The following is a 12,500-nucleotide window of genomic DNA, read 5'->3' as shown; positions in this document are numbered from 1 at the left end:
AATTTTTTGACCTTTGATATTTCGCAATTGAAATAGATTATCACAAAATGTCGTAGTGTTTAGAATCATTTAGCAATTCGATTCGAATTAGCAATCGTTTAGGAAGTTCGAACTTATATCGATGGTAAATTTTACGTGGAAAAATTTGGAATGGAAGAAAAAAAAGAAAAAAAAAAAAGAAAAGTAAAAGAAAAAGCAGAAAATTTATTGTGAACGCGACGACATACACAATATCTCATTATTGTGCTTTTTTTTCCCTTTCATTAACCTTTTTTATTCATTTCTCTTTCGTTTCTTCTTTTCAATTTTATTTTCCTTCTCTATTTATCTTATTTTTCTTCTCTCTCCCTTTCTCTCTCTCTCTCTCTCTCTCTCTTTCTCTATTAGCACGTCGGTCAATATTATTTCTCGAATTCACGAGAATCATTTTATTTATATGTCGGATGTACTCGCTCGTAATACCAGGAAAAAAATTATCGCAGTAAATCTTAGTTTGGAGTAATATATAAAAAGAAAAAAAAGAAAAAAAAAAAAAAAGAAATTATGAGTGTCTCATCGTCGAGTCTTTAATGAACGTTTCGATATCTCTCCTCGAGACGAACTTTTAAAGATAAAATTGAAGAGAATTTCTTTTACTCGAAAGTGTTACATTAGTCAATGAAAGTTTTCTTATCGTCAATTCTGTACGGAAGATCGTACGAGATTGTAAAAAATTGTTTGCGGATATAAAGATAATAATAATAATAATAATAATAATAATAATAATAATAATAATAATAATAATAATAATAAAATTAAAAAATTGATAAGCGCACGCTTATGTGTATATATATGTATATATATCATGTATATATAAAGAGAATAATAAATATAAGATCTAATAATATATATATATATATTATATATATTTATTATATATATGTATATATATAGTAAAATTGAAGTGGGAAAAAAATCGAAACGTTCGATAAGATCGAAAACAACGTGAATAAGAATGTTTGTTGATCGGCGAGATATGCGTCATATTATTCATTAAAATTTACCATAACGTCGAGCATAAAATGTAAAATAATAAAATAATAAAAAGAAGGTATATAATAGTAGTAATATTAATAATAGTAGTAGAAGAAGATGAGGAAGAAGTAGAAGAAGGAGAAGAAGAAGAAGAAGAAGAAGAAAAACGAAACGGCATTATTATAGTCTTCTCGTATTGCGCGCTTGGATTGTAAATATGGTGAGTGAGTGATAAAAAGCGACGATAATGACAATGACAATGACAACGTCGTCGAGAATAATAATCAAATCGACGGCGAGAGATAATGATAACGTGATATTGCGAACGTTTTTCTCTCAGTATATGTATGTATATATATGTATTATATATATATATATATATATATATATATATATATATATTCGTTTCTACGAAAAAATAGAAGAAAAATAGTTATTTTAGTCGATATGATGATGAGAAAAATATCTTCGAGGAGGATCGAAGTATTGGTGACATCGTGATAATCTATCAAAAAGAAAAAAAAAAACAATACGTTCTCATTAATATTGCTATAGGATGATGAGATTCGATTGAGATGTACTATAAATACGTTGTCAGAATTTATATGTTCAATTCATTCGCGAAAATGTATCTCGAAATGATCGAGCTCGATCACTGAAGTTACCTAACAGCGAGCAAAACACGTAACTGATCATCATCGTAATCATCATCATCATCATCATCATCATCATCATCATTATCATTATTATTATCATCATCATCATCATCATCATCATCATCATCATCATCATCATCATCATCATCATAATCGTCGCTATACTGAATAGATTTCGCTTTTTCTTTCTTTGTTTTTGTTTATTATTTTGTTTTTGTTTGTTTGTTTGTCTGTCTGTTTTGTTTGTATTGTTTTGTTTGTTCTCTTTTCTTTCCTTCTTTCCATTCTTTTTTTTTCTTTTTTTTTTTTTTGTTCCTGTTAACATTCCTTCCTATCTTTTTGAGTGTATCCCATTTTTATTTGTATCATTCTCGTCCGTCCCATAAGGCTTGTCGTCAGGCTGTGGATTCGTTCGGTTCAGAGTGGTGGAGAGTGACAGTACATTTATGTAGGGTGGCCTACGGTGAGCGTACGGTAACGAGAGTCTTACTATCGATCGGATTATGCAATGTGAACACACAGTGACGTAGTTGCGCGGTACTGCGTACAGAAATATATTATTATAGTCTTTTAGTTTCGATAAAAAAGTTCAGTTCCCCTCCTCGATTGATTTCCTATCTCGAGGTGGCGCACTCCATCAATCTCTCACACTTTCTCTCTATCTCTTTCTCTCCCTCTCAATTTCTCCAATCTTTCAATCTCTCGCTCTCTCTCTCTCTCTCTCTCTCTCACGCGCTCTTTCTCTCTCTCTCTCTCTCTCTAGATTCTCTCTATATTCTTTCTTTCATATTTCCAAGCGTTCCTCTTTCGTTTCCTTCTTCCTTTCGTTTCCTCTTCTTTCCTTCTCTCTCTCTCTCTCTCTCTCTCTCTCTCTTTTTCTCTTTCTGTCTCTTTCTTTTCCTCTTTTCAAGTTTTTATCCATTTCTCTCATTCATCCCTTTTTCCTTTCCCTTTTCTTTCTCTCTCTCTTTCTCTCCCTCTCATTTTATCCTCTTTCGTTTTGTACAACGCAACGAACACACACAATTATATTATTATTTATATTATTTATATGTATATATATATATATATATACTTTTTATAATTATATCATACATACACAAACAAAGCCTTTCCACCCCTCTCTATCTCTTTGAGTCCATTTTTACGGGGTTTTTCGTTTCTTTGTTTGTTTCTCTCTCTCTCTCTCTCTCTCTCTCTCTCTTTCTCTCTCTATCTTTTTCTCGTGTCTTGTTATTAGGTTCCTTTTGACCTCTTCTTTTTATGTATATATATATGTATAATATGTATATGTATGTATGTATAGTATGTATATAGGTAATTCAGCTTTTATCGTCAGCTTTTTTATTTACTATCTTTGAATTGCTGAGTTCAATAGGAAAGGAACGTAGAACATTTTACTCTCGAGAAGTAGAGCTGCCGCTGATTGTACCTGAAATTAAGGAAGAAACACCATAGCAATATTTTAGAGATTTCAAAGTGAACATCGAAACAAACAACAAGTCCATATGAGTCTATTCATAATTCATATTATTTTTTGTTTTTTTTTTATTTTTTTTTTTTTTGTTTTTTTTTTGTTTTTTTTCCGTTATGTTTGTTCTAAACGACTACTTAATACGTGACCTTTTTTTTTTTCGTGCGTGTAAAACGTAGATATGTATCATTAGTAATTATTTCGTATATACACCAAAGTGTGGTCAAAGAAAAATCAAACGATTCATGCTCCAATCTCACCCGCCTACACCCATCCTACCCCATCTCAATCCCCTGCATATCTCATTAAACTTACTTCCGGCAACCTGACGAGAAGATCGTGAAATCGACCTGGTTGCTGTGGTGCACTGTGTTCGACGAAACTTCGCAGACAGCTCATGTACCGTTCTTGTATCTGTTCTAACTCCAGTGTACCTCCTCGTGCTAAGGATAATAGAAAAGAATAGATCAAATGTTTTGTTTAATTTAATTTTGTTGCGATCATTCATAACATAATGAAAAATATTCGATTAAAGAACGATTAGGTTAATGTTTCTAATGCTTACATTTTGCATCTCCAATTTGCAGCGTTATATATATATAAAAAAAAAAAAAAAAAAAAAAAAAAAAAAAAAAAAAAAAAAAAAAAGAAAAAAAAATGAAAAAAAAAATAAAAAAAAACCGAACAAACAGACAAACAAAAAACAGATCACCTTATGTATTATGCGTGATTACGAGTAATTAATTATTTCTATAATTAATTAAGTAGTTAATTATTTCTATAAATAATTAAGGGATATTAATTTCTCACGTATGAATCTATACGAATATTTCCTTACACATATATTTACCTTGCGAGAGCATGGTGATCACTTTTAGACAGACATATTCCTCCATCCGTAGCCTTACTCGCCTGAACATAAGCGTGACATAAGTTATTTTTTCTACCATGAGCCCTACGTCTTGCCGTAATTGGTCCATGGTTATCGGTCTGCCCATCATGCTAGTTAGGCACGTTTGCAGCGTATACATGTTGTTGGAAACCTGTTCGGAATAAATTATCATTATTTTCCTTTTCTTTTTTTTTTTTTTTTCTTTTTTTTTTTATTTCGAGACAGTATGAACCCGTGCATGGTCTGACAAAGTCAATTAGGTGACAAATTCAAAAAAACTGTCGCATTAATACATTTTTATTATATACATATATATACATATGTATATATATCTGTAAAAATTTTATTTGGTCAGCGAAAGACATACGGATGACGTAATAACGATAATGAAAAAAAAGAAAGAAGATAAGGAAAGAGGAAATAATTACTTCTTGCATAAAATCCGCGCCCGTCTCATCCGAGGCCACATTGGTGAACTTATGCTGACCGTGCATCGCCTGATAAGCGGAGGTGGTCAGCACGAGGAGTTCGTGCCACTTGTGAGTGAGCAGCCTCGTGTGAACTTCAACCGGCAGCTCAAGGTAAAACGGTAACCTTTTGGTCCACTGCACCAACTTGTACACTATGCTGTCTCCTATTTGACACAGCTTCTCACTTAAATCTGATTTATGGTCCAGCAGCTCGTCCAAGTTCTGTTCAGGATTGAAAAAGTAATATAAAATCATTATTAGAAAAGTTAATAAAATCATTTTAATTCTATATTTAATCAAATATAAAGAAGATAATTTAGATAATATCGAATAAAAAAATAAGTCCGTTCAAACGTTATTTTATATTCGTATTATCTTCAGGATTTTTTGATAGTATGATAAATTATTTGAATATAGTTATGAAATAAAATACCCTTAACGTAGCAATATCTTGGAACTCGTCGCAATCTATGAGCGTTTGAATCATAGCGAGGGTCGCGTCCAAAGGAAATGCTCTATCCCTCGAACTACTAACGGCGTTATCTAGCCTCTGCCGTAGGTGTACCACCTAAAAAATAAGAAAGAAAGAAAAACAAAAAAAAAAACAAAGAAATAAAATTCGTCTTTATTGAATAAGAAAATCATTATCGAGAAAATATTATATTCGAATGTATCATTTATGAAAGTTTATCAAGATCATCACCAACGTCATCATTTCCAATTCTTTGTCGTTAAAGAAACACGATTCTCGTTCAAAGTCAATTGACCTTTCTCACTGACCTTTTCGCGTTACTTCCTTGAAAATAATTCCTTGAGATCGGTATTCTTGGATCATGCGAGAAGGAGCAAGAGAGAGAGAGAGAGAGAGAGAGAGAGAGAGAGAGAGAGAGAGAGAGAGAGAGAATAAAACATAAAAATACGACAGCGATATTACAAAATTATATTATAAGAAATGAGAAGGTGAAATCATTGTAAGTATAATGTCTATTTGTTATTTTATATGTATGTATAAAAAAAAATTCTAGGTTATTCACACTCGTAATAAGATTTTTCACGCACCCCATTGTCTATCGTGGGACCACGATGTCGCGTGGTTTGTTGACTGAAACTCCTCGAGGGTGGCGCGAAAGAGAAGGAGGAAGAGAACGTAGGAGAGGTAAATGGTAGTGGTGGCGATGATAGGGTGGGAGAACAACAAGGGAACACCAGAGAGCAGAAGGAGAAAAAGGCGGAAAGAGGCAGACGAAGGTGATGGGGAAGGAAGAGAGAGAGAGACAGAAAGAGAGAGAGAGAGAGAGAGACAGAGAGAGAGAGAGGGGACGGGGATGGCGGGGGAAGGTGGTAAGAGGTCAGTGTCCCTTGCGCAGACTTTCACGAGTTACGAAACGGCCGGAGAACTGCCCGTCCTTGGCACCGGTTGTCGCTGATTTTCTATTGTCCCTAGCCGATCGTCATCGTGCTGTTTCACCTGGATGCTCCGGACATTTTTAACGGATAGTCACTTCAATTTGATATCTATTTTCTATGGATATCTCTTTTATGAGCCATCACGATGTCCCGTGATAATAATTTCACGAATCATTGGATTCATCGTAAAACATTGTCTTTTAGAATCGAAACAAGTTAAAGTTAGAATTTTAAATGCGTTTTATATCTTGTTCGTGATTATGTAAAAAGAAAGAAAGGAAGAAAGAAAGAAAAAAGAAAGAAAAAAAAAAGAGAAAATAAAATAAAAAAAAGGAGATAGCAAATACTTCTTTTTTTTTTTTTTTTTTTTTTTTTTCTTTCAAATTTCTTTAATCCAATTTAATTGATTTACTTTTAGAATTATCGATTTATCATCATCTCATCATAAGAAAGATCTATCATTCTATAGAAAGGATAAAATAGAGACGGCGATGCCGATCAAGTTGGCTTTCGAGCGAGCCTGCCGTTATTGCCTCTGTTCGTTCTATCTATCGGCTTTCGTAATGTGGGAAACCTTGAGGCTTGCGCAAGATAAGTCGTAAGAAAGTGAAATTGCAGCGAAGAGTTCATTCATTTCAGGATCAACACGATGAAAGACGGGAACTAGATTTAACTTGTACGCGTGCATGCGCGCGCGCTCGCTTGAGCGCATGTTTATATTAGTTAATATATCGAATATAATATTTATACGTTTCTATTACACGTCTCTAATATTTTTTTTTGTTTTTTTTTGTTTTTCTTTTCTTTTATCATTCAACACGTGAGGATGAATAAATAATTAAATAGAAACATATATAATTTATTGCGCTTTCTTTGAGAGATTTGAAAGGGGGAAAAAAAAAAAAATAAAAAGAAAATGAAAAATATTCTATGACATTTGGGATAGCATGATCGAACGTGAAAGTATTTCTTTTTCGTTTACTTTATTCTCACGATAAACTATTTCCAAAAAAGTGTCTTCTCTCTTTCTCTCTCTCTCTCTCTCTCTCTCTTTCTCTTTCTCGAGCGTATTATTATTATACATATATTTTTCGAATAAAAGAGAATTTCTTCGCGAGAAAATTGATAGAAGTCAACAGATTGGTAAAACGATTTCGAACGTCCGTACGTCCTGCCGTAGAGCGGAGCAGCTGTGTACAAAAGTGAAAGTGAAGATGCCTTCGGGTAGTTCTCATCAACGATCTCGAATGTATTCTACCGGTAAAGATCAACTTTTGTCGAGTCCCGCTCGATTTCTAACTGGAGCCGGGAAAAATAAATCACTTAAATTGCTAGCCTCGAATACGGAATATGCTATGGTATCGGTGATCTTTTCAGACGTTGATTCGTATGTATTAATATCTGGTTCACAGATAGCTAGCAGCTTATTCCTAAGGAAAGAGAAAGCGTTGTCGTTTCGTTTTGATTTTGACGTTGCTCTTATAAAGCTATCGTGTCGATCGATCAATCAATGTAAAGTAAAAGTTAAAAGAATTGGATATGATACCGATGGAAGAATCGCGATCGTATAGATCAATGAAATGTAAATAGAGTGTCAATTGACGCCATTGATGTTATTTGGTAATGACGACTTATTTTTTTTTTTTTTTTTTTATGAACACGCAGAAAATATTAAAAAATATAATAACCTCAGAAGGGTTGGTCAAAGCAGTCTTCAGGATCGTTCCATTGACGAGGTGGCCCGAATGGGCAGGGTGACTTGGATGGCTGGGAGTAGGTTGCGAGTTGAGCGGATCGCCCGACGAAATTTTATGATGATGAAGGAAGCTACCAGCGAGCTGTGCGTGCTGTTGCTGACTATGATGTGCAGCCGCAGCTGCTACCATGTGTTTGTCTAACATCGTCGGGCCCATGGTACCTTTACTGGCACCAAGGGATCCCGACCCGTTCACACCACCAACGTTACCACCGCCACCCATGCCACCCATGTTCCCACCGCTCATCCCACTTCCTTTGTTGCTCTTCTTATGCTTCTTGTATTTAACCTGTAAAATGATAATCGCATAACTTTGTCATTTAATTCGTACATAATACTTAATATTGCGTATATGACGATTATAAGATTATCTTCGCTTTTTTTTTCCTTTCTTCCTATCTTTCTTGTGTTCTTTCTTTTTTTTTGTCTTTTTCCTCTCCCTTTTTTATTTTTTGCCCTTTATAATATCGACGATACAAAAGTTGTTCATTTTAATACCAACCTTATAAAGATTATAGACCGCACCGGAATTTCTTCCGCCAGGCATCCGGTCTTCTCTAACGGCTTGCAGGACCATACCCTGTTCGATACACTTTTTAAAACGGCAGTACTGACACCTGTTTCTCTGTGCCTTTGTGATTTCGCAGCCACCTTCTGCTACACACGTATACACCCGCCTATTTTGTACAGTCCTTTTGAAGAAACCTTTGCACCTGCAGCAGCAAGATCGATCGTTGTTGTTTTTGAATTTTTTCTTTTTGTTTTTGTCTTTCGTTTTCTTAAATTTTTTTTTGTTTTTCTTTTTTTTTCTTTGTTTTTTTCTCTTTTTTTTTTTCTTTTTTTACACTTTAAGTCACTTCAAATATTGCTTTGAAAGCACGCAGCAAGATATTCCCGATGAAGGATTAAAGTATTCATTTTTAATCGAAACAATTCAAAGGAAGAAAACTACGTAAAGTTTCCTCATATAAACGTCGTCTCGTTACGTGTCAGACAACGGAGAACGACGGGGATAGAAATTGCGACGTTGGTCAGACAACGATACCCAGTGGTGATATCCAGAATTAATTTGGAGTATCCTTACGTAAATTTTCAAGAGATATTTTTCAAGGAGTATTTCTTCCAACTTGGATGGATATCGTCAGCTAGGGAAATGGAGCGGGAAAATAGGTGGATAATTAAGAACTTGTAGGTTGTACTCTACTAAGGTTGTAGTGTACTAAGAAGGTCTTTTTGTTTTTAATTTTGAACATGGTAATAGTATGTTTATCAAAAATAAAATATATCTAAATCATTGTATAGTCAATGAGATTCCATATGAAAGTATTCAAACATTATTCTTGATTTACATATATAAAGAATTTAATATATTCATAAAAGATATACATTGTATAATTTTAAAGTTGATGGTACAAAATTAAAAGAAACTTACCCTTCGCACGTGATAATGCCATAATGTAAACCCGTGGCTTTATCCTCGCAGATCATGCAGATCATGGGCGTTTCGTCTTCCTCGTGTTCCTGAGGCGGTAACGGTGGGGCAGGTGGTGCGACCGACATTGATTGCGAGGCCGCCTCGGACTTGACGACCCCGCCGTTTCTCACCCAAGGCTGACTGGAGCCTGATGCCGTGAGATTGAGGGCTTGCATCTGCTGGGCAGCCGGCAGTTGCGTTAAATCGCCGGCCCATAGCCTCTCCATGTTGAGGGGTGGTCCGGACGAATAGGAAACGGAAGGTGGTTTCCCTCTGGACTCTTGTCCGAGGTTTAGGAGAAGTTGTGCCGCTGATTCCTCGGAAGAGGAACAAGAGGCAGCCGCGGCTGTGGCCGTCCACGAGGCCGCGGGTGGTGGTACAGGATCCAAAGGTGGCGTTGACCATATCATCGTCCTAACGCCACCGATTTCTCCCATGATCACCGTGGGCGGTGGTCTGGGTGGTGCTGGGGCTGGTCTTTGAGCCGGTGGTTTCATTCCTTCGCCTGAAAATTTAATACGCATTGAAAATAAACAAATGTTTTATGTCAGACGAATAGGCAAATGAAATCTGTTCTTGATATAAAACACATAAAAAGGATTCATTCAAAGGGTAATAAGATTCGAATATCACCCCTCGTCGTGCAATGAACTTACACGAAGACGCCGTTGTGGTTGCCCCCGTACTTCCGGAAGTTCCACCACCGCTATTACCAGTTCCCGTACTACTACTAGAAGTAGTGCAGCTACTGGTGGAAACCGTCGCAACATTTTGTCCATAACTAACGGCACTACTTATTACGCCGTTCAGTAGCCTTTGCGTGGCAAATCCCTGTACGCCGGAATTTTGTGACCAGAATTGATGATGAGCCAGGAGATGAGGCGGTACCGATGGCGCTCGCGCCCTTGGCGATGCTTGTTGCGGCTGTTGCTGCTGCTGTTGAGAGACGTGAGCCGAACTACCGGTAGGGCTCATACTCTGGTTTGGATTGTATTGCGACGACGGACTATTCCGGTGACTAGGCTGGCTGGATGTGTCCGTACGAACGCCGGAATTATTTCCACCACTGCCGCCGCTGCCTCCGCCACCACCACCACCACCGCCGCCACCTCCACCGTCGAAGACCGAATTGTCGGATTCCTCTTTCATTTGGATAGATGAAAGATCACCCTTATCGGGACTTTCGCTCCTTGAGGACGGTTCTAGAGGCATTGGTGTCGTGGAGACAGCTTGAACGGGTGAATAAGGTGAGGATCTGTTTGGTGCTGGTGTGCTGGAACGTTGCTGCTGCTGCTGCTGCTGCTGCTGCTGCTGTTGCTGCTGCTGGTGATGATGTTGCTGCTGCTGTTGCTGTTGCTGTTGCTGCTGCTGCTGCTGCTGCTGGTGATGGTGTTGCTGCTGTTGTTCCTCGATAACCCTAAATCCCACCATGCTTCCAGCATCTGGGAAGACCGAATCAGGCGAAGCACGATCCGAGCACGTTGTTTCGCGTAATTCCTGAGCACCTCCTCCACCTCCTCCTCCAGCACTTCCTGCACCTCCGCCATTACTTCCTCCACCTCCACCACCACCACTAATGGCAGTGACTCGCAAAGGATCTCGAGGTGTTCCTGGACTCGGGCTGCCCAGGACGTACTCGCTCTTCACTTTGATCATAGGACAATCCGGCGAGCCTGGCATGTTGGCGTCTGGTGACAGGGTCGAGGTATCCGCCATGCTCTCCCCTGGAGCAGGAAAGTTTATGGGTGAAGGTGCGTCCGCCGGCTGGATCCCGAGCGGCGAGCCTGCTGATCCGAGGGATACCGGGGAGTCTGAGAAATAAGGCGTTGGTGTCTCATTTATAAATCGGCCTAATTTTAACGCATAATTCTCCTCGGTTAGGACACCTTATTATCGAATTATCGAAATCGAATTATCGGAATTAACGAAATTACGTTATACATCGAGGAAAATCTCAAGTAGAAGAAACTTGTTCGTTCGACATCGTTACGATACCGATCAAAAAGAAGACGATCTATTCGTCAACTAAGCCCATCCTATGATAGAAGAAATACATCGTTATATCGTTTTATCGAATCTAATCGAAAGTTTACTTCGCGTGAACTATTAGACGGTTTAATGTGAAACGGTAATAAAGACAGAATGTGGGTTTCAAGGTGCGGCAAGTGCAGCTGTGAAAATCTTTCCTTCTTTTTTTTTTCTTTCTTTCCTTTTTTATCTCTTTTTTTTTTCCTTTTTTTTTTTCTTTTTTATGGGACTTGGGAGAGTCACGGTGCTACTTAAGTGACTGACACGAAAGTGTAATATAGTTGTTCGCGGACGCTGTTGTGTCGCTTTGTTGAAAAGGATCTGGGGGCTATGGCTGGTTCGTTCGTGTAGGTCAAGGAAGGAATGCAGTTGACAAGGCCGAGCCGCGATTGTGGGTACCTAGGCACCAGTTTCCATTCTATTAATAGTACGATCACGGTAGATATCGGTACGTGCGGATCATTCGTTCGCAAAAGCATACACTATATTTCCCCTTTCCCCTACAAACAATGTTCCTTCGTTCGTTCAGAGACCCTATTTATTTTTTAACGATTTATGGAGTAATACTTTTTCTTTTTTTTTTCTTTTTCTCTCTTTCTTTTTTTCTTTTTTTTTTTTTTTTTTTTATCGAAAAATCATAAATTACAAAAATTTACGAAAAATTAATATATAATTTAAATCAGAATATTTACCGAAGATCGTTGGGTAGACGTTCTTCGAATCCAATGTCTTGTAATAATGATCGAACATCGTGTACGAGTCGAAATTCAATGGGAATCGAAAGTTATGCCGTAAATTGTAATAACTATCGCAAGTGGTATAATCACAATAATAATAATTATTATTATTATACGGGTTATATGGGTACGTATACATCGAAAATCTTTGATAAGTCGTACCGCGTAGTATTCTATTGTAATCCATGTTCCATGGATTCCAATTTTCTCCAAGCAAATGGTGTCTCGTTGCGATAGATACGTTATTTTCTATTGGAAATGTCATTTTGTTTTCTTTTTCTTTTTCTTTGCTTTTTTTTTATCAACATACGTTTTCTATACGACGTTTTATACGACAATCAAATAATTTGTATTTATATTTTTATTATTGTTAATCTTACGATCTTTCTCTTCTTACAAGTCATCTCGACGCTTAGTCATTTCGTCATATGTTTTTCCTCTTGCGTTAAGATCATTAAAATCGTTTTATTTATGTCGATAAATATATGTGGTCCTTCGATAAAAACTTTTTAATATATTCAATGCACCTGGTAATCGAAGCTACCGGTATGATTTCATTCTTGTACTTGAGTAGTAACGAACGATATTAGTC

General features: G+C 36.9%; 1 protein-coding gene across 11 annotated transcripts in view; it reads right to left on the bottom strand.

Annotated features, from left to right (window-relative positions):
• Positions 1 to 1,850: 1,850 nt before the first annotated feature.
• The window catches only part of Hr4 (nuclear hormone receptor 4), a 113,565-nt gene continuing 102,915 nt past the window's right edge, over positions 1,851 to 12,500 (bottom strand). For 5 of the 11 annotated variants that reach the window (XM_085659075.1, XM_085659076.1, XM_035877597.2 and 2 more), the window contains 9 exons: positions 9,800 to 10,954; positions 9,102 to 9,648; positions 8,172 to 8,382; positions 7,602 to 7,958; positions 4,940 to 5,074; positions 4,465 to 4,728; positions 3,995 to 4,187; positions 3,460 to 3,587; positions 1,851 to 3,102 (listed from right to left, as the gene is read on the bottom strand). In XM_085659075.1, the coding sequence (XP_085515201.1) occupies positions 3,022 to 3,102; positions 3,460 to 3,587; positions 3,995 to 4,187; positions 4,465 to 4,728; positions 4,940 to 5,074; positions 7,602 to 7,958; positions 8,172 to 8,382; positions 9,102 to 9,648; positions 9,800 to 10,954 (3,071 nt within the window). In that variant the 3' untranslated portion in view covers positions 1,851 to 3,021. Of the gene's footprint in view, positions 3,103 to 3,459; positions 3,588 to 3,994; positions 4,188 to 4,464; positions 4,729 to 4,939; positions 5,075 to 7,601; positions 7,959 to 8,171; positions 8,383 to 9,101; positions 9,649 to 9,799; positions 10,955 to 11,863 lie in introns of all 11 variants that reach the window. The other 6 variants (XM_035877633.2, XM_035877626.2, XM_035877590.2 and 3 more) reach the window with 3 other exon arrangements.

This window comes from Vespa mandarinia, chromosome 8 (assembly GCF_050613455.1).
Source record: "Vespa mandarinia isolate Hongniang chromosome 8, ASM5061345v1, whole genome shotgun sequence".
Taxonomy (NCBI): Eukaryota; Metazoa; Arthropoda; class Insecta; order Hymenoptera; family Vespidae; genus Vespa; species Vespa mandarinia.
Note: the sequence above shows the minus strand (reverse complement) of the source record. Positions and strands in the feature narration are given on the sequence as shown.